We start from the raw sequence: 24,117 nt of genomic DNA, 5'->3' as shown, positions 1-24,117 counted from the left end.
GATTCAGAGAGCTACTCTCGCTCAGTAACTCACTTCATTCAGTAGCTCATCTCGGTCATATCTTTCTTTTGCATCATTCGTTCATCTGGTTCTTTCATATCAAAACCACCACCACTACGTTCAGAAACAAAACCACCCCCATTAGCACACAAACAAGCAAGTAACACAACAGTTGTGTCATTCGTGAACGAACATTTTCAAAAGAACGATTCGGTGAAAAGAACGACGGAGTCATATGCAGCAGAGAACGAACGACTGCAAAAGAAAATAATACAGTCAAATGTATTGTTGAACGAAAAAGACCCAACGAACGAAGTAAACGACCCGGATCTTTTTGGTGAACGGAATGAAAAAGATCGATCAGCTCAATGAACGAGATTGCCCAACACTAGTAATTTGGTGACTATGTGGTTTCGAGTCCTTGGCTTTCCTTTTTCACTTGCAAATAATTTCCGATCATCAAGCTTAACTCTAAACGAGAAAATTAATAAAAAATCATTAAAAATGATCTTCGCCCTTACAGGCAAAATTTCAAAAATAAAAAACAGGCTGAGCCCGGCTTGGATTTGAACCCACGTCCTTGAAAACATATGAAAAATTTTTGTCACGGCGTGTTAGCGTTCAAAGCCAAAAACTCACAACTTCAAAGGCAGCGCAAAAAAAAGCGTTTGTCGTGAAGAAAATACATTTCTGTGGCCAAGTATCCGCGTAAATGTACAAAACACATTTGCATTTGAAAAACGATAAGTTCTAGGACAGAGAAGCCATTACATAGTCGATACGTCCGAAGATTTGCTTTACCACCAATGAAACCAGGTAACGTAATTTGGTGACTATGTGGGTTCGAGTCCTTGGCTTTCCTTTTTCACTTGCAAATAATTTCCGATCATCAAGCTTAACTCCAAACGAGAAAATTAATAAAAAAAAAACAGAACAATTTGATATCTATTTTGCAAATAGGATGCTATCCACTTGAGTAAATTTGTATTGAAGCCTGTATAATCTAATTTATGTAGCAGAAGCTTATGATTGACTCTGTCAAAAGCTTTGCTAAAATCTATATAGATTGTATCAGTCTGATAATGCTGAACAAATCCTTTTATTACAATCGATGTAAATTCAATCAGATTTGTTATTGTGGAGAGACCACTGCGGAAACCATGCTGATATAGACTTAGCATGGGTTGAATTTTGGTGGAAATTACATCTGTGATTAGTTTTTCAAATAGTTTAGGAATTGTACTTAATTTTGCAATTCCTCTATAATTCGAAACATTTGATAGACTGCAAGATTTGTGTAGAGGAATAATGTAAGATTTTTTCCATAAAGTTGGAAAATGACAAAATTTAAGGGAATAATTAAACAGTTGTGTTAAAGGAGTTGATAATGTAGCGGAACAAAACTTAAGAATTATACTGGGAATCCCGTCAGTAAAGAATTTTTTAAAACCTTCAGCTATATCAGGGTTATTTACAAATTCTTGGTCATTGAATTTCAGAATAGTTGGTTTAGAGGAAACTTTTCTTTTCAAGTTGACAAATTCATAAAAGGATTTTGGATTTGATTTAAAATTATCCTTAATCTTGTTGAGGTAAAGATTATACAACCTACTGGACTCTAAAGTATACTTGGATCGAGCAAGGGAATAATTGGCATAGTCTATAGAAGAGCCAGTTTTTTTATACTTCCGAAAAAGCTTATTCTTGGAATTTATGGCTATATCACGCCATACGCTTTTTCACATGTACATATGTCATACATGACATGGTGTGATATAGCCATTAGTGGGTTTGCTGACTAAAATCTTAGATCTTACAGCATACTTTTAGGCTCTTAAAGTAAATTAAATATTACACCGTTTCCATACGAAGATCGAAATCTCAAATTTAAAGGAAAGTTTAATTTGGTTTTTTTAAAATTTTGAAATAATTGAAAAGGTGGTGAATAAATTTGAGTTTTGTGATGCCTCTCCTAAGAGGAGAAAATCGACCGGTGCTGTTGTTCATAGTACAGCTAACTTAGGTCTAGAAAACTTAAAAAGCCTACACTCTTCGACATCGTTTAATCCACCTCCTAGTGTTGATAACCCAATTTCTAATGATGTAAATACAAACTCGTATTCAATATCCTCATCTAATGCTTTTACTTCCAAAAGCTTCAATTCTAATCCACCTGCTGTCGTTGTGCACCCTCTTCTAACTATAAATCCTACAATACTCGCATCGCCTATAAATGTTGCTGCTAATAAAAGTGTTCCCAATTCTAATAAACTTATGGTCTGTTCCAGTACTGCAAGAATCTACTAATTTTTACTATTTTTTCGATAACATAAAGGGAAAAATGCTATCGTAGTAAAAAATAGTAGCTTCTTGAAGGTTCTGGAACTGAGCATTTTTGTTATACCACGACGTAAAACTGTATTTGTATCTAGGGTTCATCCCGATACTGCTACTGACAACATTCGAAATTATGTTAAATCTAATATAAATGGATTGTCTGATAATGATTTAGATGTCTTTAAATTTAACTCTGCACGTGTTATTTCGTCTTTTAAATAACAGTTCATAACAATTTTTCAAGTACTATTGTTAGTAGCTCGTTTTGGCCTGAGGACATTTTGGTAAAAGAATTTATATTTAGAGAACGCTCCAATTCTGCCAAGCCTGCGAAAATCACCACGTTGCCAAAATACTTCTGTTCGGTTCTTTATCAAAATGTTAGAGGACTAAATACTAAATTAAGAAATGTGTTCCTTAAAAGCTTTTCCTGCGGCTATAAAATAATTGTTTTTACTGAAACGTTGTTAAAGTCCGATGTTTTCGACACGGAATTATTCTCTGATAATGATCAAGTTTATAGAAAGGATAGATTAAATAAAAGAGATGGTGGCGTTCTGATAGCATAGATTCAAGTGTTTCAAAGTTTTATGAACAACTTAATTCTGCCTCAGCCAATCCTGTACCTGCAATAAAACAAAATAATGATGAGGGTCCTGCATGGTGTACCCCTGCACTGAGGCGTTTACGCAACATTAAAAGTAGATTATTTAAAAAGTCTAAAAATCTAATATCCTTTGGCAAGAATCAGATAGAACTCTGAAAACTCGAAATGTTATTCTTAACATTTAATAAAGATGAGACAGAACCTGTTTCATAATCCTAAAAGCTTTTTTAAATTTGTAAGCTCTAAACGAAAAGCACATAAGTTTCCCAGTTGAATGAAACTTGGTTGTATGGAATCTTCGAATAACCTTCTAATCGCTAATATTTTTACTGATTTCTTTCAATATTCGTATACTCAGGATACCTTTAATGGTTATTATAAATATTATAGTGCTAAATTAAATAATTTTCCATATATTATATTAACAGAGGAGTACGTTTTCTCTGGATTAAGGTCATTGCGTTCCTCATTTGCTCAAGGACCCAATGGAATTCCCGCATATATTCTAAAATATTGTGCTAGCGAACTTTATTTGCCTCTAGCTAATATATTTAATAATTCCTTAATTAAAGGTTATTTCCCTTCTTTTTCATGAAAGGCAGATCTACAAGGTCTAATCTTTTAGAACTTGTTTCTCATATTCAAAAGGGCTTTGTAAATAAACAACAGACTGATGTCATTTATATGGATTTTAGCAAAGCTTTTGACACAGTAGTACACAAGCTCTTGCTTCATAAATTAGATTTAATGGGTTTCCCAACACCTCTTTTAAACTGGATATCCTCCTACTTAGAAAACCGTACACAAAAAGTACTATTTAATGATTCCGTGTCAAAGAGTATTATTGTTTCACCTGGAGTACTACAGGCCCTTTACTCTTTGTACTTTATCTTAATGATCTTCCGGATGTTATTAATGTATGGTGATGACGTGAAGCTCTTTCTTCATACAAGCTCGATCAATAAATCAACCTACTTACAGTATGATTTACACTCCCTCGTAAATTGGTGTAGTGCAAGTGGTACGTCCCTTAATCTAAAAAAATGCAAAAAATTTTAATTTTTTAGATGTCAGCCAATATTATGTAACCATTTTATTTATAAACTTGACAGCGTCGAATCGTTCGTTGATCTTGGTGTTATATTAGTTCCTAAGCTACGATTTCATTTACACATTGACTCTTGCGTTTGTTGGGTAAAAATGAACAATTCCACAACAATTTAATTTTATAAAACATTTAATGTTTATTTTTCAAAAGACAAATTAGAACTAACTAGAAAACTGAAAATTATTTTGATTGTCACAAAATACATAAATTATGAAAATCAATGAGAAGTTGATAAAAGAAAATTCCAAAGGCAACTTGATGAAATAAAAATAATATTTGTAAATTAAATAATAATTGAGTATTTTCAAGCCGCCACAGTACTCCCTCCCACTCCAGCGTTGTCATTCAGCGAAACGAACTTTCTTTATTATGGGTTTTGATTTTTTTGCCTCTTGTGCTTGATTGTTCAATTCATCGGATACTGTATACGGCTTCAATCTGTCAATAGAAACAACTTTCTCTTTTCCTTCAACAAGAATCATGAAAATTTTATCGTTTCTGGAAACAACTTTGTGTGGGCCCGTGTACGGTGGTTGCAGTGGTTTCTTGACTGCATCACATCTTAGAAAACATATTGACATATTTGCAGCTGTTCGTTGACGTAAAGTTTATTACTCGTGTGATATCTTGTAATAACTGGCTTTAAATTGGTCAACTTGTTTCGGAATTCGGCTGTCCAATCGGATTCTTCTTGTGGCTGTTGCGAATCAATGATAAGTTCTCCAGGTAATGATAGACTGCTTCCATAAACCATTTCAGCAGCGGATACCTCAGAATTTGTGATAATTCGGATTCTTAAGCCGAGCAGGATTAGCGGTAGTGCACTTACACAGTCCTTATTGTTACTACATCGTAAAGCTGATTTTAAAGTTCGGTGCCATCGCTCTATTAATCCATTTGCTTGAGTATGGTAGGGAGTTGTGTGCTTCACTCTTGATCAGCATAATTTCGCCAGTTGCCGGAATGTTCTGCTTTCAAACTGTTTGCCTTGAACCGTAACAATTTCCGTTGGTACACCAAATCGCGAAATCCATACGCTGACAAAGGCTTCCGCTACTGTTTTAGCTTTAATGTCTTCAAGAGGAATTGCTTCTGCCCATTTTGTGTACCTATCGATGCAAGCTAAGAGATATCGATAACCTTGACAGGGTGTCAATGGACCAACAATATATATATGGATGTGCTTGAAACGTTGAGTTGGAGGTGTGAATTCGGCATGTGGACTTTTTGTATGTCGGTGAGCTTTTGATCTTTGGCACACGTACAGGATTTAGCCCATTCGCTCACGTCCTTCCTCAGCGATTTCCAGATGTAACGTGATCGAATTAAATTTACCGTGCCTTTCACTCCAGGGTGAGATAATCCATGAGGAGTACCAAAAACCAACTTTCGAAATGACGGTGTTACGTAAAGTCTTATAGTAGCGCCGGATACATCACAGTAAATCTCATATCCTTCATTTTTCATAAGCTTAAGTTGTAGGCCAGAAATTTTGTCGGATAAAATTGATTGGAATTCTTCATCGGATTTCTGTTCCTTTGCTAGTTCTCTAAAATCTATGCATTAGGGTGTTTTGATTGCTTCTATACGTGACATGGTATCATCAATAACATTATTGTTGCCGCTAATATGTCGTATATCTGTTGTGAATTGGGCAATGTAATGCAGATGTCGAAGTTGTCTTGGAGATGCCTTCTCCGGACGTTGCTTAAAAGCGAATGTTATAGGTTTATGGTCCGTAAAAATACAGAACTGACGACCTTCTAAGAAATATTGGAAATGCTTCAGTGTAGAATACATAGCCAACAGTTCACGATCATATGCACTATAATTTGTCTGAGTAGGCGACAATTTCTTAGAAAAAAATCCAAGCGGTTTCCACTTACCGTTGACATACTGCTGTAGGACACCACCCATGGCATAACCCGATGCATCGACACAAATTGGTGTTGCAGCATTTTTACGCGGATAGGACAATAAGTAGCACTTGCTACCTCTTGTTTGCACTGCTCAAACGCCTGTTTCTGTTCCTCAGTCCAATTTGTAACGCTTTTATCGTTCTTCAAATTACCGTTGTACATGCTGTGTAAAATTGCTTGTGAATTTGCAGCACCTGGCAGAAATCCTCGGTATAAGTTGATCATACCGAGGAAACGGCGAAGATTCTTGATAGTGATGGAAAGCTTATATGTTTGTACTACCTGAACTCTGCTAGGAAGGGGTTTCAATCCATCCTTGGTCACAAGATAACCAAGAAATTCTAATTCAGTACCTCCAAAAACACTTTTATCGATGTTGATAGTGAGACCGTACTCGCGAAGTTTTTCAAATAATTTCCTTACATGCTCTTCTGGGCTCTTTGATGCATCGAGAATGTATTCTATATACACGTAAACGAAATCCAAGTCTAGACATACCTCATGCATAAATCGCTGGAACGTTTGTGCAGCGTTTCAAAATCCAAATGTCATCCTGGGAAATTCGAAATTCCCTATGGGTGTTGTTATTGCTGTCTTCTTTATATCTTCTCCGGCCACCGGTATATGGTGGTAAGCTTTCACTAAATCAATCTTGCTAAAAACCATCTTACCATCAAGCAATGAACCGAATCGTGCATATGTGGAATTGCATATCGGTCTGGAATTGTGCGAGCATTCATACCTCGGTAGTCCCCACTCTCCATTGGGTTTCTTCACCATATGTAGCGGACCAGCCCAACTGCTATTTGATGGGCAACATATTCCAAGACGAATCATTTCCTCGAATTCGTTTTTCACAAAGTTGAAATTTTTCAGGTGGAAGACTTCTAGGTTTGCAGAAAATGGGTGGACCTTTGGTTGTATGTGATGCTGAATTGAACGCTTTGCCTTCGATTTGAAATTGATCTCTGTTAAAACGTCGAATTCTCGAAGTAATGAGGTATACTCAGATGCGCTTGATATGCATTTCATTGAGGAATCCCCAACACTTGTTATGGATCCTCTACATCTCCGATTGGTATGGGGGGTCTATAAGACTATTACTTTTAATATGAATAAGTAGTCCATATTTACCCAAAAAATCACGAAATTCCATTTAAACAATCTATTCAGCCCCAAGTCTATGGAAAGGGTTTTTGTGCCATACGTCCTGATCGGTGTCTGGTTAGCGGCATACAAAATCAATTGACTGGGAGGTTGACTGCGCATGGATTTTGAGACAGGATACATCGTTAAATCGGACGAGTGTACCGCAGAAGTATGTCGCCTGTTTGTTCGAGACACTAAATCGAAAATCAGGTATTTAGTAGATACAGGAGCGGTATATACTAAATACCTGATTTTCGATTTAGTGTCTCGAACAAACAGACGACATACTTCTCCGGTACACTCGTCCGTCACCAAAGACGGTGCACCATTCAGTTTTCCGATGTTGGTGTTCTGTAATTGCATGGTGCAACACATTTTTTGGCTTTCTCGCCAAATTTGAAATGATACCAGCAATACGGTTTTGATTTGCCTCCGGAATTCGAACGTCGATGTTTTGAGGATGACTTACCAGGGCTTCTTGACATCCGGAATGAACCAATCTGCGTGCAAAGGGCTTCTAATTTCTTCTCTATTTCCTCTAAGCGAGTGTTTGATAAAGAGAAGCTACATACATTTGATTCGCTACTATCCGCAATCCTGTCGGCCATCGTTGCCAATTTTTCCAGGCTGTCTTCACTAACGGATAAAATTGCTTTCATCTGTGGCGGAAGTCGTTGCATCCACAGCTGCTTCTAAATATCATTGAAAACCTTACCCTGAGATAATGCCCGCATTTCGGATAATAGTTCTGAAGGCTTTTTGTCTCCGAGCTCTATGTTCGACAAAAGCTTCTTCAGACGCTTCTCCTCTGAATCCGAGAAACTGCTAATAAGTTTGCCTTTTAACGTGTCATAAATATTTTCAGCAGGAGGGTTGATGATTATATCTGCAACTCTCCCCAAAATATTGCTTTCAATCGATGCAACAATGGTGTGGAATTTTGTAGAATCTTGCGTAATGCCGGTCATGATAAATTGTGATTCTATTTGCTTGAACCAAAGCCGCGGATCGGAACGCCAAAATGGAGGAGCTTTCACAGCTACTCGTGAAACTTCCATTGTAGATGATGTATTTGTTGAGTTTGATGGGCTTGTTGATTCATTTGTAGCGTTCGTTTTCATTAGAAGTTCTTTTGTCGGAGGTCACCAATTTGTTGGATAAAAAGGAACAAATCCAAAACAATTTAATTTTATTAAAAATTTAATGTTTATTTTTCAAAAAAAAAAAAAAAAAAAAAAAAAAAATTAGAACTAACTGGAAAATTATTTTGATTGTCACAAAATACATAAATTATGAATATCAATGCGAAGTTGATAATAGAAAATTACAAAGCCAAATGCAACATGATGAAATAAAAATAATATGTTTTATTTTTGCCTTATTAAGGCGAAGGCCATTTATGGTTGTATGGTTGGATGCGTGGGACTTCGGTAGACTCCTAATTTTTCAATGTATCTCTAAAGGCCTAACAGCTCAACTCGAAAGAGAATCAATTAAATATCACTATAAATGGCCTTCGCCTTAATAAGGCAAAAATAAAAAATAATTTCAGCATGAGCCAGGCTGGGATTCGAACCTGGGTCTCCGAAAACTGAGTGTCAAGGTTGCCGGCGTCTTAGCGTTCTAAACCACCATCAAGTTGTCAAAACTTTGGTAGACAATAATTGATAATCAAATCAAAAATAAAATCTTCTGATATAGAAGAGCAATTACTAAGGATGTAGGAATAAAACTTACCATAGTATTTGTGAACATTGAAAAATAGGATTACCAAGCAGGACTATAGGAAAAGTTTGGAGTTTCAATTAACTGACATAATTTCGCATATACATTTATCTAATGAAGTTCGATATATATACCAGTTACCAAGCTTTGCCTTCGTCTGCCACAGAAACAACATCCTAATACACCTGAAGATCGGCTTTACCACCCGTGAAACGTAGTGTAATGGTTGGATGCGTGGGACTTCGGTAGACTCCTAATTTTTCAATGTATCTCTAAAGGCCTAACAGCCCAACTCGAAAGAGAAAAGTAATATTTGTAAATTAAATAATAATTGAGTATATTCAATGCGCCACACGTTAATAAAGCTAAATCTGTACTAGGTTTCATAAAGCGATGGTCTAAAGAGTTTGTTGATCCTTATGTCACCAAAAGTTTATTTGTCAGTTTAGTTCGCCCATTTTTGCAATATGGTTGCATTTTATGGAGCCCGTTCTACAAATGTTATTCCGATAAAATTGAATCTGTAGAAACTGAATTGGAAATCATCTGAACCTCTTCAGCCATATGAGAGTCGTTTATTGTTAATTGATCTTCCAACTCTTGAAAAAAGACGTTTCGTGCTAAGAGCATTATTTATCATTAAACTACTACGTGGTCTAATTGATTCCCCATTTCTCATTTCCAAAATAAATAACAATGTTCCTTCTCGTTGAACACATTATTTTGAACTGTTAAAATTTGCAAAGAATTACGAATTGCATAATACAATTAGAACTCTCTGTGTAATTTATAACAGTTTAGAACAACTCGTGGTCTGGAAAAAACATTTCGAAAAGACGCTCAACATAATTCATGATGAAAATATCGATGATATCCTCATACGGAGGCAAAACAATACCAATAGAGGCATAAGTGATAGGCCGCCTAGCTTGATAGAAGTAAAGAATGCAATACTAGCTCTTAAAAATGGTAAAGCACCTGGCTGCGATGGTCTGCCAGCTGAATGTTTTAAAGTCAATCCAGAGGCTACTGCAACAATACTTCACAACCTGTTTGAGCATGTTTGGGAAACAGAGGACATTCCTACGCAATGGAAAGAATCCATCATTATAAAACTACCGAAGAAGGGAAATCTAAGTTTATGTGACAACTGGCGTGGAATATCAATAACACCCACCGTCACAAAAATTTTTAATAAGATTATTTTAGATAGAATTGCGGAGCGCTTGAATAAACTTATATCTCCAACACAAGCCGGATTCATGCCTCATAGAAGCTGTATAGATCATATCAACACTATCCGTATATTGATTGAACAGTCTATAGAGTTCAACTCAACACTATACATAACGTTTGTGGATTTTACAAAAGCTCTTGATGCCCTTAAGAGAGATTTTATATGGAAAGCACTAGAAGCCAGAGGCATACAGAGTAAGATAATTCGACTAATTAAAAAGAATTATGAAGGAAGTGTTTGCAGAGTTCTTCATGAGGGAAACTTGACTGATCCATTTAGTACCAAAAGTGGTGTAAAACAGGGTTGTGCTTTATCTCCCCTTCTTTTCATTACTGCCCTGGATATAGTTTTCGAAGTAGTTAATGCCAAGCAACTCGGAATTCCCTGGGGACTTACAAATAAGCTTTCAGAGCTAATATACGCGGACGACGTAGCATTAATTGCGGCCAGACATAGTGATATGCAAACCAAAGTTACGTGTTTAGCAAATGAAGCACGTAAAGTTGGACTAAAAGTCAACATAAACAAAACAAAGAATATGTCCATCAACTCTGCAGTTAACACAAGCATATTTTTAGACGATGAGACCCTACAAAATATTAGCGAATTCGAATACCTAGGAAGTCAAATTACGACGGATGGTGGGGCAAGAAAGGATATGGAGGTTAGAATACGCATAGCCAGAAATGCTTTCGGAATGCTAAACAATGTATGGCGTAATAACAGTCTACGTCTGCACACCAAAATACTAATATTTAATAGTTGTGTCAAAACAGTACTATTGTATGGATGCGAGACATGGCTTGTGACAAAGGCAACGACGAGCAAAACAATACATCAAAGAACTAGAATAAGAAACATTCAAAACATATATTATATTGATAAATAGCTTAAAATATGTATTTTCTTGTGAGTAGGCTAAGTTCAAATTGAATATGCCAATAAAAAAAAATTGTTTAAATAACTCATTAAATACAATAAAAATCATTACTACGTATGTAAACATAGTTTTATGTTTAAAATACGTAATCCTTGTTGTGCATTATTGCTTTGTGATGTAAACTACCTCATAATTTACATTAAAAGCTCAATTTTTTACGACATCTTATCTACATCTCCCTCTGCGGAACTAGTACAACCCGGCCTATGAGCTGTAGTTGTCAACATTGATAGTAGAGCTAAGTTTACTTTTCACATCCATAAACTGATGGAACATCTGGCACTTAATCTACAAATCCCTCTGCGTTACAGTAGAATAGCCAATGAACAGCGTTTGTAATACAAATATGTTATTTGAATTTTACCGGCTGATGTTTATTCTGTAGCCGGTATATAGCCATGCTAACCCGCCTTAGTACGGACTTTGGTGTGTACGCGCTCCCTACGTATGGGAAGGTGGCCCCCTCGGTCAGCAGGGGAGTAAGTTCCACGTTTCGATAAATAAAATGACATTACCCGATATTCTGTATTTGTATGGTAAAAGCCGTCAAAAATGTTGTATTTGTTCTTCGCAAACCTATTACTCAGAAAATTTTTGGTCCAATTCTTCCGCAAAATCTTGCAAATCATGGTCATCTATACAGTTGATAGGTGTAATTTCGAATTTTTTGACTCGCGGGACTGGAATATTGAAAAACATAAAATACAATCTTGTCATTACTTACGGTTACAAAATATGAAATTAACACCAATAAACCACCAAAAATCGTTGTATTAGCCTAAACCACTAATATTCTTTCGCAATTTTCATACTTTTAATTTCTTTTAAATTATTTCAATGCAAGTTAAATTATTGGTTGTAAATAAACTATTTTCATTTTTCAAATATTGATAAACTGAAGAATAAAATATTTGTGCATATATGTTTGCACATTTTTCGCTAACAAATTAAATAAAAGAAATGCAGAAACACAATCGACAATAAAAGATCCAAAGAAATGTGTGGAGACAATTAATTTTCTTCAAAAATTCTTTTGCAAATTTTCGCCGATTTTTTAGGTTTTATCCTTTTCTGTCATGAGACCATTCCGAATTGGTGCGACTAATTAAAATCAGTTCAGCGGTTCTTGAGTTGTAAGCGTAGTGGTCATGCTGCTCATCAGCAAAACATTTCCGTATATTTTTAGATTTTTTTTGACCAACGGCTCCAGAGTTATCGGGCCGTGAAAAGTAGAACTCTTAAAAATTTCTTAATTTTGCGTCAATCATTGTAAAAAATTGATTTTAAATATTATATTAAATCGCGAAAATTCCATCAAAGCCCAATGTGCAAATTTATTTTCAGTTTTTTTATTAGATAGCTGATAAAACAATAAAACATACAAAATTTTTTTTCCAATTGGACCAATATTAAGAAGTTATAGTATTTCTTTGCATATATATAGTTTTTACAGAATTCGACTTTTTCATGCTGCGATATATTTGGAGCCGTTGGTAAAAAATCTGAAAAATATACTTAAATGTTTTGCTGATGAGCACCACCATCACAGCAAAAAATAAAGGAAATCAAAAACCTCATTTGGAAAACGTGTCCGATTTCACTCAGAAATCCCCATATATAGATTTATACAAAAAACTTATTTTCAACAATTCAAATTTCTAATTTGATTCCTTCTTCATTTGTTTCTTGACGAATTTTTCTCGCTCTTCCTCCGCCTTGGGATTTGCAGGATTATAGAGCATTTCGGCATATTTTAGAAATTGCTAAATATATCCATCCCATTCATTCCGCACCACCTTGAAAAAATAAATTTTTCAACATAGCCGTTGAAAAATTACTTTCTTCTGCTATATTCAGGCTATGAAGCCTTCAAATGGCGTCACAGTCCCTCAATAGTGTTAGTGTAGTATCCCGTTTCGGGATCCACAAAATTGTAGTGAATGTAACCAACCTCCGACAAGGTGTCATAAGCCTAAAAATGTGTAATATTTAATAAAATTGCATAAATTGGGAAATATATATTAAAAAGCATACCTTCTATCAATCCGAAATTACGGTAGTCCACGGATGGACATATTTTTGGATGATGGGAAGGAGGGTTTCCCTCGATCTCTCCTCAACCGGGACAATGAAGCTTTTGTTGGAGCCCCTTTCTACTCCTCCGTACACCCATTGCTCTCCACACAGTGCCCTCTATTATATTTTCCATTTCCAATCTTGGATTCGAACAATGACGAACAATGTCCTGGAACGAACTGTAAATTACCACCCCTCGGTAGAAATTATTCCAGTCCGTTCCAGACTGCAGGCCACTTATATTTCGCAAAAACCAGGCAAAAAAGGTGGGAGTTCTTAATTATAAATTATAATAAAGAAAAACGAAAATTAATTTTAAATTAAAAAAAAATAAAATATATATATATATATATATATATATATATATATATATATATATATATTTATGTATATATATACCACCAAACCCATCCATCCACTGTTGTGGTACTTTTTGTCTGTCGCCACGAATGTCCATTGTTACATTTCAACCTGCCCTCAGGGGTATTTTGCCCCATATTTCACAATTAAATAGGCCGTAAAGTTGAGTAAGTCTTTCCACTTTTATTTTTAATTATTTTTGTTTACATCGCCTTTCTTATAACGGTATTTTTACATATGTTGCCATATTTATGTATATGTTTGTATGTACATTTAATTACAACCTTGTTAAAGACTTTGTAAGTTTAAGCGATGCAAATAAACTTACATGTTAATGATTGTTGTACAACATATTAAGGCAAAAGAATTTTATCACTCAATGCAATTGTTCTAAGGTCAATATCTCTGGATCCGGAGGAGATATTACAACACGTAGCACCATTTTGGAAAGTTTAAAGTACGAGGTATAACATGGCATAAGTTAATTGAGCACCCATAATGGGCCCTCTTACGACTTTTTGAGGGTTATATGGAAAAACCCGGGTACAAAAATCGGTATTTTTGCTATAACTTCTGATCCCATGAACAAGTCGTGGGACAACTTGTTGGATAGGTATTTTCATAAGCTTTCCAATTTTGTAACAATTGTTTCAGTAGAACCGGGTCAAATAACAGAGTCCATCCCCCAAGAAACTTTTACATTCCCGTAAACAGCGTAAAAATACCTACTTCTAGAAAAAAATGAAAAAAAATGTGAGAGTTTTTACTAAGCTAGAGTTGTTCCTTTTTGTTTTCCAGTAAAATTTTAGTATGAAGGTACTGTAACTGAAATATTTATTTATGCCATCTTTTCAACTTTTCAACCTACAACATTATATTTTGGATTGTAAAAAATTTATACGCGTTTCGAAGTTATCGACGATTATTTTTTTATTTCAAGAGAATAAAGAATATCCCAATAGTAAATTGTTTGAGTAAATTTGTCAATGATAAATATGAATGAAAGACTCAGATACATGACAACATATGCGAATACACAGGCATACATACACACATGTAAATGTAACAATATTGAACTCTTTTTCCTATTGGTTACTCAATATCGAGAATTTCTGGAATCATAGAGAATATGAACTCGATGTTTGATTTAACAATCTTTAATACAAAATGAGATAAAAAATAAAGAAGTCAGACTGGTTCCTGACATCAAAGCAAGCTCGCTCTATCAGCAAGAAAACACAAAATTGGCGTTTGTTTTATTTTTGTACATAAAGGCCGCGGCACATACGGTCCGTAGTGCGTCGCGTCACGCGTTATAAACAACAACTGAATGAAAAATGTGTACGTGACACCAATTTTGTTCTTGAAGTTTTCATGTCGTTGTTGTAACGCGACGCTCAATGGACCGTATGTGCCGCTGCCTTAAGGGTATCAATGTTCCTGAGCTCACTGCAAAAAGCAAGAAACAGCGGCTTATTTCGGGGAACCTATTACTTTAAGAAAACAATCGGTAACTACATATATTCACATTAATCTTTTATTAAAACTGGTAGGTTGTATAGATGGAACTCATATAGTTATCGACCCCCCAAATGAAGGAGAGGATGATTATATAGATCGAAAATGGAATGTGAATGTTTGTTTGCAGGCCATATGCGACGAAAACAAAAAGCTAACTAACATTTTGTTGGTTACCCAGGTTCAGGTCATGATAGTTTGGTTTTAAAAAACTCTACTATTTACGACAAGTTACCTTTGTACTGCGAAGGCAACTAAATTTGTATATTCTTGAATACAATGATTAATTTTGTGATACCATTTAGATTATTACTTACCGCGAGATTCTGCTTATGCTCATTACGCCGTATAAAGATAATGGGCACTTGACAGGGGCACAAAAACTCTTCAATATTAAGCTAAGTTTTTTTTCTGAAATGATAAGCATGAAATTTTATTAATTTTGGTATTTGAAATTATTTTGTTTTATTTTATTATTTTATTTTATACATTTTAAGTCTCCCACGCCAATGAAAGAATGGGAGACAATTTTGCAATTCGGTGTCAATTTCTTCCTTGCTTGGGAGCATTGGATGGAAAATATGTATCATTTTGTGCCAATAGTATAGATGGGTATTTCTATTACAAGGGTTCCCCTATACATAGTACTGTTGGACCCAGTTGATTCAGATTATCAATTTATTTCTATTGATGTTGGAAGAGCGCTCGACGCTGAAAAAAGGACAAAATATTTCGAAAATATGAAGAAAAACTTACCTTTAGTGCGACTTACTAACGCATTTTTAGGTTATCGACAAATCTGTTTATTTATAGGCATTGCGACAAAGTTCATACATTTAGAGCCAACGAGGGGCTTGTAACATATGCTTTTCTGGCCGCCTTCTCGAGGTTCGTCAGTCGGCGATGCTGGCCTGCTTGCATGTATTCCGACAATGGTACAAAATTTTTTTGTACAGTCGATTTTTTATAAAGAGACAGAATATCCTTTATAAAAAAAATTTCCATAATAGTACTCATCAAAACAACTTTCACCAGGATCCTAATTGGAGCTCCTCGTATGGTCGGCTTGTGGGGGTCGAAATTAAATCAAGAAGCGTTTAAAGAAAAGTATTAATTCGCGGCCCTTTGGTATTGCAAACGACGACCCTGAAGATTTCTCTCCTTTAATTCCGGGACATTTCGTTATAGGCACAACTATTCTTACTCCAGCTGAGTCCTATATATCTACATGAACTTCATACAAGGACAAAATGAAAGCATGCAAGAAAAAAAAAATAAAGAGCAAATGGAAAATGGAACGCGTTGACAAAACTTATCCCGGTAGCGACCAGAATACTAGGATATTAGACATGAGGACAGCTAATGACACAATAAGCGGACCCATCAAAAAACTAGTTAAATTGTTTTCCGATTGACTAGTCAATTTATTTTTAATGACAGAATTTATTACCCCCATCTGTTTTTTACATATATGGCCGCCTATTTGTCCAACCAGAACTGGAGACTGGAAGAAGAAGCAGAGCGTGGATCCCCTGTCACCAACCCTAATCATCAGCCCAGTCGTTCCAATCAGCGAAGAGGCTCAAGAGATGGGAGGAGAAACCGACCATGGCACTGGCAGTACTTGTGCGTGTTATGCCAGGACAACCATCCACTTAGCTTGTGCAACAGGTTCCTTGAGCTCACCCCCATCAACGCTACAAGTTGCTTGAGCGAAGAAGTTACTGCCGCAATTGTCTAGCGCGTAGTCATATACCCCTCCCGTGTCGCATGTCGGCGCTGCGATTATAGGCACAACACTCTAATTCATGAGGTCCCACAGTTAGGCGACTTAAAACAGACCCCAGCATCCGCCTCAGTCCTTAAGTGGAACTTGTATTCATCCCGACGGCTACGATCAGGGTAGTAGGCGAGGATCCAGCTACCTGGGTCGGTGTTGGAAGTGTTTCGGGTATCAAACGGAGATGGGCTATGTTTTAACGGATCCCACGGAACGGAAACTTGGTCCTCAATAGTCCGTATTAGAGTTGTGCACACAAATCACGGTTGGGGCATAAAATGTTCATGGCAATGTGAGCTTATCTTGCAATTAGTGACGGTGGTGAAAATGCGCATTAAGTTTTTTTGAACGCCGTTGCTAATATGAAGTGGGTGAATATTTGCATTTATGATTTTCTCCCCCATATGAATTTTTCTAATAAGTTTATCGTCGTTGAAACATTAAAACAGTCGGAACATTCTCTCCCCAAAGTGCAAGTGAACAAGTAACAAAGAGTTAAAACGCAAAAGAAGATTTACAAAGTGAAATAAGAACATATACACCAAAAGCAATTAGACACCAATCTAGTGCATTGAGGTACTTAAATTTAGGCAATAGTAATAAGTTAAATACCCACAAAACTGGTTAAAATTGATCTAAATTGGAAAAATTGATATCTAGAAATTTTACTACAACCAAAAAGCCTAACCTAGGAATAAATACCTACGAATTGATTTTAAAAAGAAACCTGAAGTAAACCTAAAAGGAAATAATTAATATCACAGAATTAAAACAACGTGTTCTAACCTAACAAAAGGCATAACCAACCAAGTATAACCCCGCAAACACTGACAGTTACATTTTAACAAAGATCCCACAACAACATCCAACTTTCAATATTTTTAATTAAAATCATTCAAATTGTCCTTTTCTGAAAAGTATGTTAAAACGATAGCAAATGTAAAACATTTCTTATTTTATAATTTTTGGGAAATTCTCATCATTTTGTTGCGACAAAACAGTACGGACAAACTAGAATACTTATATCATAAATTTAATAAAAAAATTTTAAAATTTACCATCACAAAAAATGTCGATATAACGTCGTAAACATACCTATTACACAAATTACAGTGTGAACCGAAATTTTGGGGCAAAGATGATTCCTTTTGGGGATGAAAGCCCTTGGTGAGTATATTAAGAATATTAAGAATCCCGAAGTACAGATCCGCCGTGAGTCGAACTTCCGAGTTACGGCGTGATCAAGTTTCTGCTGAAGTCCCTGTAAGGCATCTAAAATTAGAGTTATATCTTTGTTAACTGTTGCTTTAGCTTATTTATGTTATGACATGTCTTCAGTCAAATCGAATGAGGATCATTTTCGTAGAGAATTTCGACCTTCTAAATCGCTTCCTTCAATGTCCTTTTCGTTCCTTATTTTAAGAACCGCTATAAAAGTACCTCAAGATGACGTTTTCAGCTTCGAAATGTTCTGCAAAAATGTCGCTCAGAAAGTTTCGTATTTCTGACATCAGAAAATATTAGATGCCCTGGAGCATATATTATCAATTAATAAAAGCATTTTGAATTGTATATTTCAGCGGAACAGTAGGTCTTTAATCCACGAATTGCAAAATGTTCTGTCCAGTCTTGAAAAAGAGTTGACGCCACTCAAGCTTTTGTATATATGCACGCCAATTGACCGGAAGTTCTTTTTTATTTCTTAAGCCTATAGGTTACAAAATCATGAAATACATGTATACCCAAAATTCAATTAAGGAATAAAATGTGATTATAAAGATGTAAGAACAGAATTAATTTTTTATTTACATTTTTAAAGCTCTTGTGGTTGTAGAATGATAAAAAAGAAAATGCTTGAATTTGAAGTCACCTTCAGCTAAATGAATGTCCTCTTTGGAAGTCGTTTCCAAAATAGTCCAGTTTCATCAACGTTAAAAACTTGCTTTGGCGTGTACCCACTATCCTCGATGATATATTTTAAGTCATGTTATCCTAAATATCCATTTGGCTTAGAGGCATTTTTCTCTGCTTTTGATTTTCTATCCAATTTTCATTTTTACAATTAATAAATTTTTAGCATTTTTTACTCTTGTCAACGTCACGACTACAAATTGTGCTTATTGCAGATGCAAAATACTCCATGGATCTGGCGATATCACTAGGCTTTTCACAAGATTTGAAGCGTTTTATTATATCTAACTTTTGTGGCAAAGTGATTTGTTTCTCTTTTGACTCACATCCCTGTAGGAAATGTCAATAGTGAATCTATACTGACTTACTACTGACATTGTCAACAGTACTACTGACAAACTGTAGACAACTAATGTAATTTCCTATAGACATTTTGTATGAACGTGTCATTCGAAAGTCAGTACTGACAATGGAACTAGTATGTCAATAGTAAGTCAGTAGTTCCTGAGGAACCATGTGTTGACATTGGAGGTAGTGAGTCAGTATAGACATTGGAGGTAGTAAGTCTGTATAGACATTGGAGGTAGTAAGTCTGTATAGACATTGGAGGTAGTAAGTCAGTATAGACATTGGAGGTAGTGAGTCAATAGTACCAGATTTTCAATACTAAATTTTTCAGCTTATTTGGAACTTTTCATAGATAAAACAGCTATATAGTACCTTTAATAAGAAGGTGAAGCTACACATTTGTTTAAATACTATATTTCATTATAGAATAAAACAAATAATATTGAAAATGCTAAAAATGTACAAATTGCGTATTACAGTATTTTTATCATTTTAAATGGCTAAGCCAAAGATACCACATAAGTAAAAATTAGTAAATAAAGACAATGTTTTCAAGGCTGCCTAAACATTTTAACATATAAATAATAAAAAACGTTTTTGTTTTATTTTCTTGGCCAAGTCGCACTAATGACTTATCTGCTTAAAATAATTCTTCTTCTGTTGCACTTAACGTTTTATCGGTCGATTCGCTAAATATAGATATAACATCTAGGAATTCAAAAGAATAAACATGTATGTATAAATAAACATAAACAATATGTCCTTAAATTTGCTTGCCTATTACAGCTGTATAACATTGGAAAAATCTCACAATCGATTTTTGCCAAATAATTCTTCAACATTGTAATTCATTATTATGTTTAGTTGCATTCAGCATTTCCAGCGAGACGGGACAAGATATACATCAGGCTCCACAATCTTCTCTAAAGGTTCCACATAATGTCTAATTGTCGAAATTTCACCACAAATGTTGTTAGTCGCCTCAGAATTCGTACTATAGAATTGTTTATTTTTCCCATGTCTTTAATATTTTCTTTTGCTCATACTTGTTATTGAAATTATATGCTTTAAGTTTTCAAGATATTTTATTGATTTTCACAAAAACACTTTTTTCACCAACCGCAAAAATTATTTTACGCCAAACAATTAAGAAAATTATAAAAGATGCTTCGTTGGGCTGTCATCTGTCAATATACGCAATGCTTCTTCTTATTAAGGTAAAGGTATCAATAGTTGACAACCTGGTGACAAAGTGTTGACTTTGTCACCATATTAGTAGACAAAGTGGCGACATGTCAACACATGACCCCACACTTCCTACAGGGATAGTAACATAAATACACATAAACATAAAAGCCACACATATCGTCGGTGTCATGCTTAAGTGTTCCATACGCCATTTGCCTGATTCGAGAAAAACTCAAGTTAATGTTTAAGGCGATACAGGATAAAAATGGTGCAATATTCCAATACTTTAAGAGCTCAGTTCTACTTAACTTAACTCATAGAATATATAAGTAGTTTATTTTAGTCAGATATCTGTGATAGTCTAGAAGTTATGGCAAATTTTTATAACTGCAAAAAGTTGCTGAACTGTTCCATGGAATCTTTTTTTTTCATGTTTTTGGCAGTTTGTGTCACATGGAACACATTTTGTCACATTTTAACCAAAACACTTTTTATCAATCGTGTTCCACCTCCCTTATATGAAATGCTACTGTGGAGTTTAAAAATCTGGACTTTAAATGAAACATTTATTTTTCTCATATAAATACAATAAGGACCATTATTATAGGTTTCCTTAACATTTATTTAAGGGATTTCCTTCGCTTATCACTATTTTTTTGTGGTAAAAATTTCGATCGGACAAAACTGATTGATATTTAGCATTTCTAAGGTAACATAAAACACTTAAACGCGATTTTCTTATACAGTCGGAACTCGATTATCCGTGATGGTCGGGACCGGAGGCATTACGGATAATCAATTTTCCGGATAATGGAGGCAATGCTTTTATGTAGTTTTTGAAAAAATTTTTTAATTAAAAATGGCATAATATTGTACAATAATATGAAAATCTGCTATTTTAATTAAATTTATTACGGTAATCCCCCAAATTTTAGAAGGATACATAATATCATCATCAGATTCATCTGAATTTACTTTGTATCATGGCTTTTGTGATACCATAAATACCCAAATTGTGTAGCACGCGAGAATTTCCAGTTTTCGTTTGTTTACCTTTTGTTTGCTTAATCAAATTAATTGGAAAGTGTGTTTTTACTCCCGAGTAATGAAGTTTATAACGAAAAATAGAAGAAGTGGGAAACAGTCCAACATTTCTTTTCTATCAGGGATAATGGAGGTTCCCGGATAATCGAGGTTCAACTGTAATACCATTTTTGTAGTCGGTTAGCTTCATGTCGATTGGTCGTTTTTGCGTATATTTTTGTGGACTTACATCAACATTTTGTCTTTAAACTATGGATTTTTTGTTTAAACGATTGATAAATTTTCGTTTTCATATAACAATACAATATTCAAAAATATTTGGATTTAGAAACTATTATTCTTCAGTTTTTAAACCAAGTCCTTTAAAACAATTTGTTCCATACGCCACACTTTTCGGTAACTTGGCAAAAATGGACAATTTTTTGTTCCAAAAGCCATCATTTTTGGTGCGGAACAATTCGTTTTTGTCTCTTTTTGTTCCATACGCCAAACGACATGGATATGGAACTAAAAAGTTCACAGTTGTTTTGTTCCATACGCCAGGCTTTATGGATATGGAACAAAACAAAAAGATTTTTTGGGTCACAAAGCGGATATGGAACATACTGGCATCTTAATATCTCAGAAACTATAAGAGATAGAGAAAAGCCGACCAAAAAATGTGAAAGAGCATGGTTCAAAACCTTGTAAGATACCTTTAACTCAAAATGACAAAAATGGCGTATGGAACACTTAAGCATGACACCGACGATATTATTTTTTAGTAACGCAAATCGATTCAATGACGAAAGGGGACCTATGTATATTCAATATTACTCAATATTCAATTTGTTTTGATTAAATGTTGTGATTCTGGGTTATTGCGATTTTTTAAAGTCGACACAACGTCTGATTCTTGGATAACATATTGTATGTCCATATTACCTCACGCAGAAGAAAAAACATACGCATCTTCTCGAAAGGGATGATAACGCACACTACATTCTAGTGAAGAATATATCTAGGTGAGTAATATATAATAATACCACGTATTATTTTAACATCTTTATTCTAGTTTTTACTTTTCTTTAGATTAATACATCCACAGATAACTAAGAAGAACAGACGTTTATACATTTGCTAATACAAATGCTTGCACTACACATTTAAAAAAAATTTAATGGAAAGCCATAAGAACATCTGTAGCAGGATTGTAACCAGAATGTCTTCAGAAGGTAAATCGACCGTAGCCTTAAAACTAAAAAAAAAAAAACAAATGTATGTTCCATTCGTTAAAATCAAGGCATACGGAAGCAACATATGGGATTGTGGCCGCAGTATAACGAACAGCATCAAGTACCGCAACAATATATGTAATACTCGTATGTATCAGTATCGCCAACAATTACAACAAAAACAAATGGGACAAGAGTTTGATCAAAATACTCAGATAACAAAATTTTGTGAATATTGCAAACTTTCTATATTAACCACAAGTTGGATAGATCATGACAAAACAATAAGCCACAAGCAATAGTTGGTGGAATAATTAATGATGACATGACATTAGTCAAAAGTGGTTGCAGCAATAGGATACAAACTTTCCAATATAAAGTAAAAGGGAATACAATTGATGTCGACTACCTATTTCGTGAATCGAAAACAGCTCTAATGAATCAGCTTGATGATGCCGTAATCCGCCAAGATTTAATAAAATTATATTTGGAGCTTGGTGGAAAAGATTTTAAAATGTCTCAAGAAGGGTGATAGACAAAATATTTATCACAACAGAAAAATGAAACAACTCTCTAGAGCTGATAATGTAGAGAGTCAAATAAATGATAATTTTGACTGCATTAAAGTTAAAATGTCTGAATTTCAAGAACGGGGATCTGTTTGGGCTCTTTCAAACATAATTAGCCTGAAAATTCATATTAGTAAGTGTTGTCCCATAAAAGGTTCACACTACATACCAAACCCGAAGAGCTGATTGATAGGCATGCATGCATAAATGTATGTATATAATAATGGCATATACTGCTTAAAGTGGAGCATAATTGCAGCGTTACTAAAAAAACAAAAAAAAACCCTCAAGAAAGTCATCATACGGAAAGATAAATATTATATCAGATACATTTATTTTGCGGAATGGAAGGGTCCTAAATTTTAAAGGTACGGCATTTCCGGCGGAAGAAAAAAAAAATTGAGGAAAATAATCCAAACATAAGCATAAGGCTCACTATATTCTAGTGATGCATATATCAAGGTGAGTAATAATAGTTCAAAGTATTATTTTAACATCGTTATACTAATTCTTAGTTTCCTTTATTTTTCCTTAGGATTAATACGTCCACAGATAACTAAGAATAAAAGACGTATGACTGCCATTTGTTTATAAAAGAACTCATTAAATATACATATAACTAGAAAGAAAACTTATTTAATTATCATTGATATGGGAAATGATGAAACACTAGAATATAGATTTTTGGATAGTTATAGATTTATGGCGGCAAGTTTAGACACTCTAGCCAAAAATTTGAAAGATGACTACATGTTAGCGGTAAGACCACACTTTAGCAACAATAATGAATTCTCATTAATGAGGCGGTATGGCATATTTTGTTATGAATATTTAGGTCCACTTCAAAGGCTAAACGAATCAACTCTTCCTCCCATAGAGGATTTCTATAGCAACTTAAATAATAAACATTGTGATATAGACGTACGAGCATGCTAAGAAAGTGTGGGAAACCTTTAATTGTCGGTCATTGAAAGATTATATGGAGTTTTATTTAAAAACAGTTGTGCTACTACTGACTGACATTTTCGAAAGTCTTGCAAAAAGGATCACCAACTCGATCCCTGTCAGTATTATACTGTGCCAGGGT

General features: G+C 34.8%; 1 protein-coding gene across 1 annotated transcript in view; it reads left to right on the top strand.

Annotated features, from left to right (window-relative positions):
- Positions 1–8,077: 8,077 nt before the first annotated feature.
- LOC141403112 (lamin Dm0-like) overlaps positions 8,078–24,117 on the top strand; it is a 33,250-nt gene continuing 17,210 nt past the window's right edge. Inside the window, exon 1 of the mRNA XM_073985277.1 lies at positions 8,078–8,208. Coding sequence (XP_073841378.1) covers positions 8,078–8,208 — 131 coding nt within the window. The remainder of the gene's footprint in view (positions 8,209–24,117) is intronic.

Source organism: Musca autumnalis, unplaced genomic scaffold, assembly GCF_047663935.1.
Source record: "Musca autumnalis isolate F117 unplaced genomic scaffold, ASM4766393v1 scaffold_4, whole genome shotgun sequence".
NCBI classification, from domain to species: Eukaryota; Metazoa; Arthropoda; class Insecta; order Diptera; family Muscidae; genus Musca; species Musca autumnalis.
Note: the sequence above shows the minus strand (reverse complement) of the source record. Positions and strands in the feature narration are given on the sequence as shown.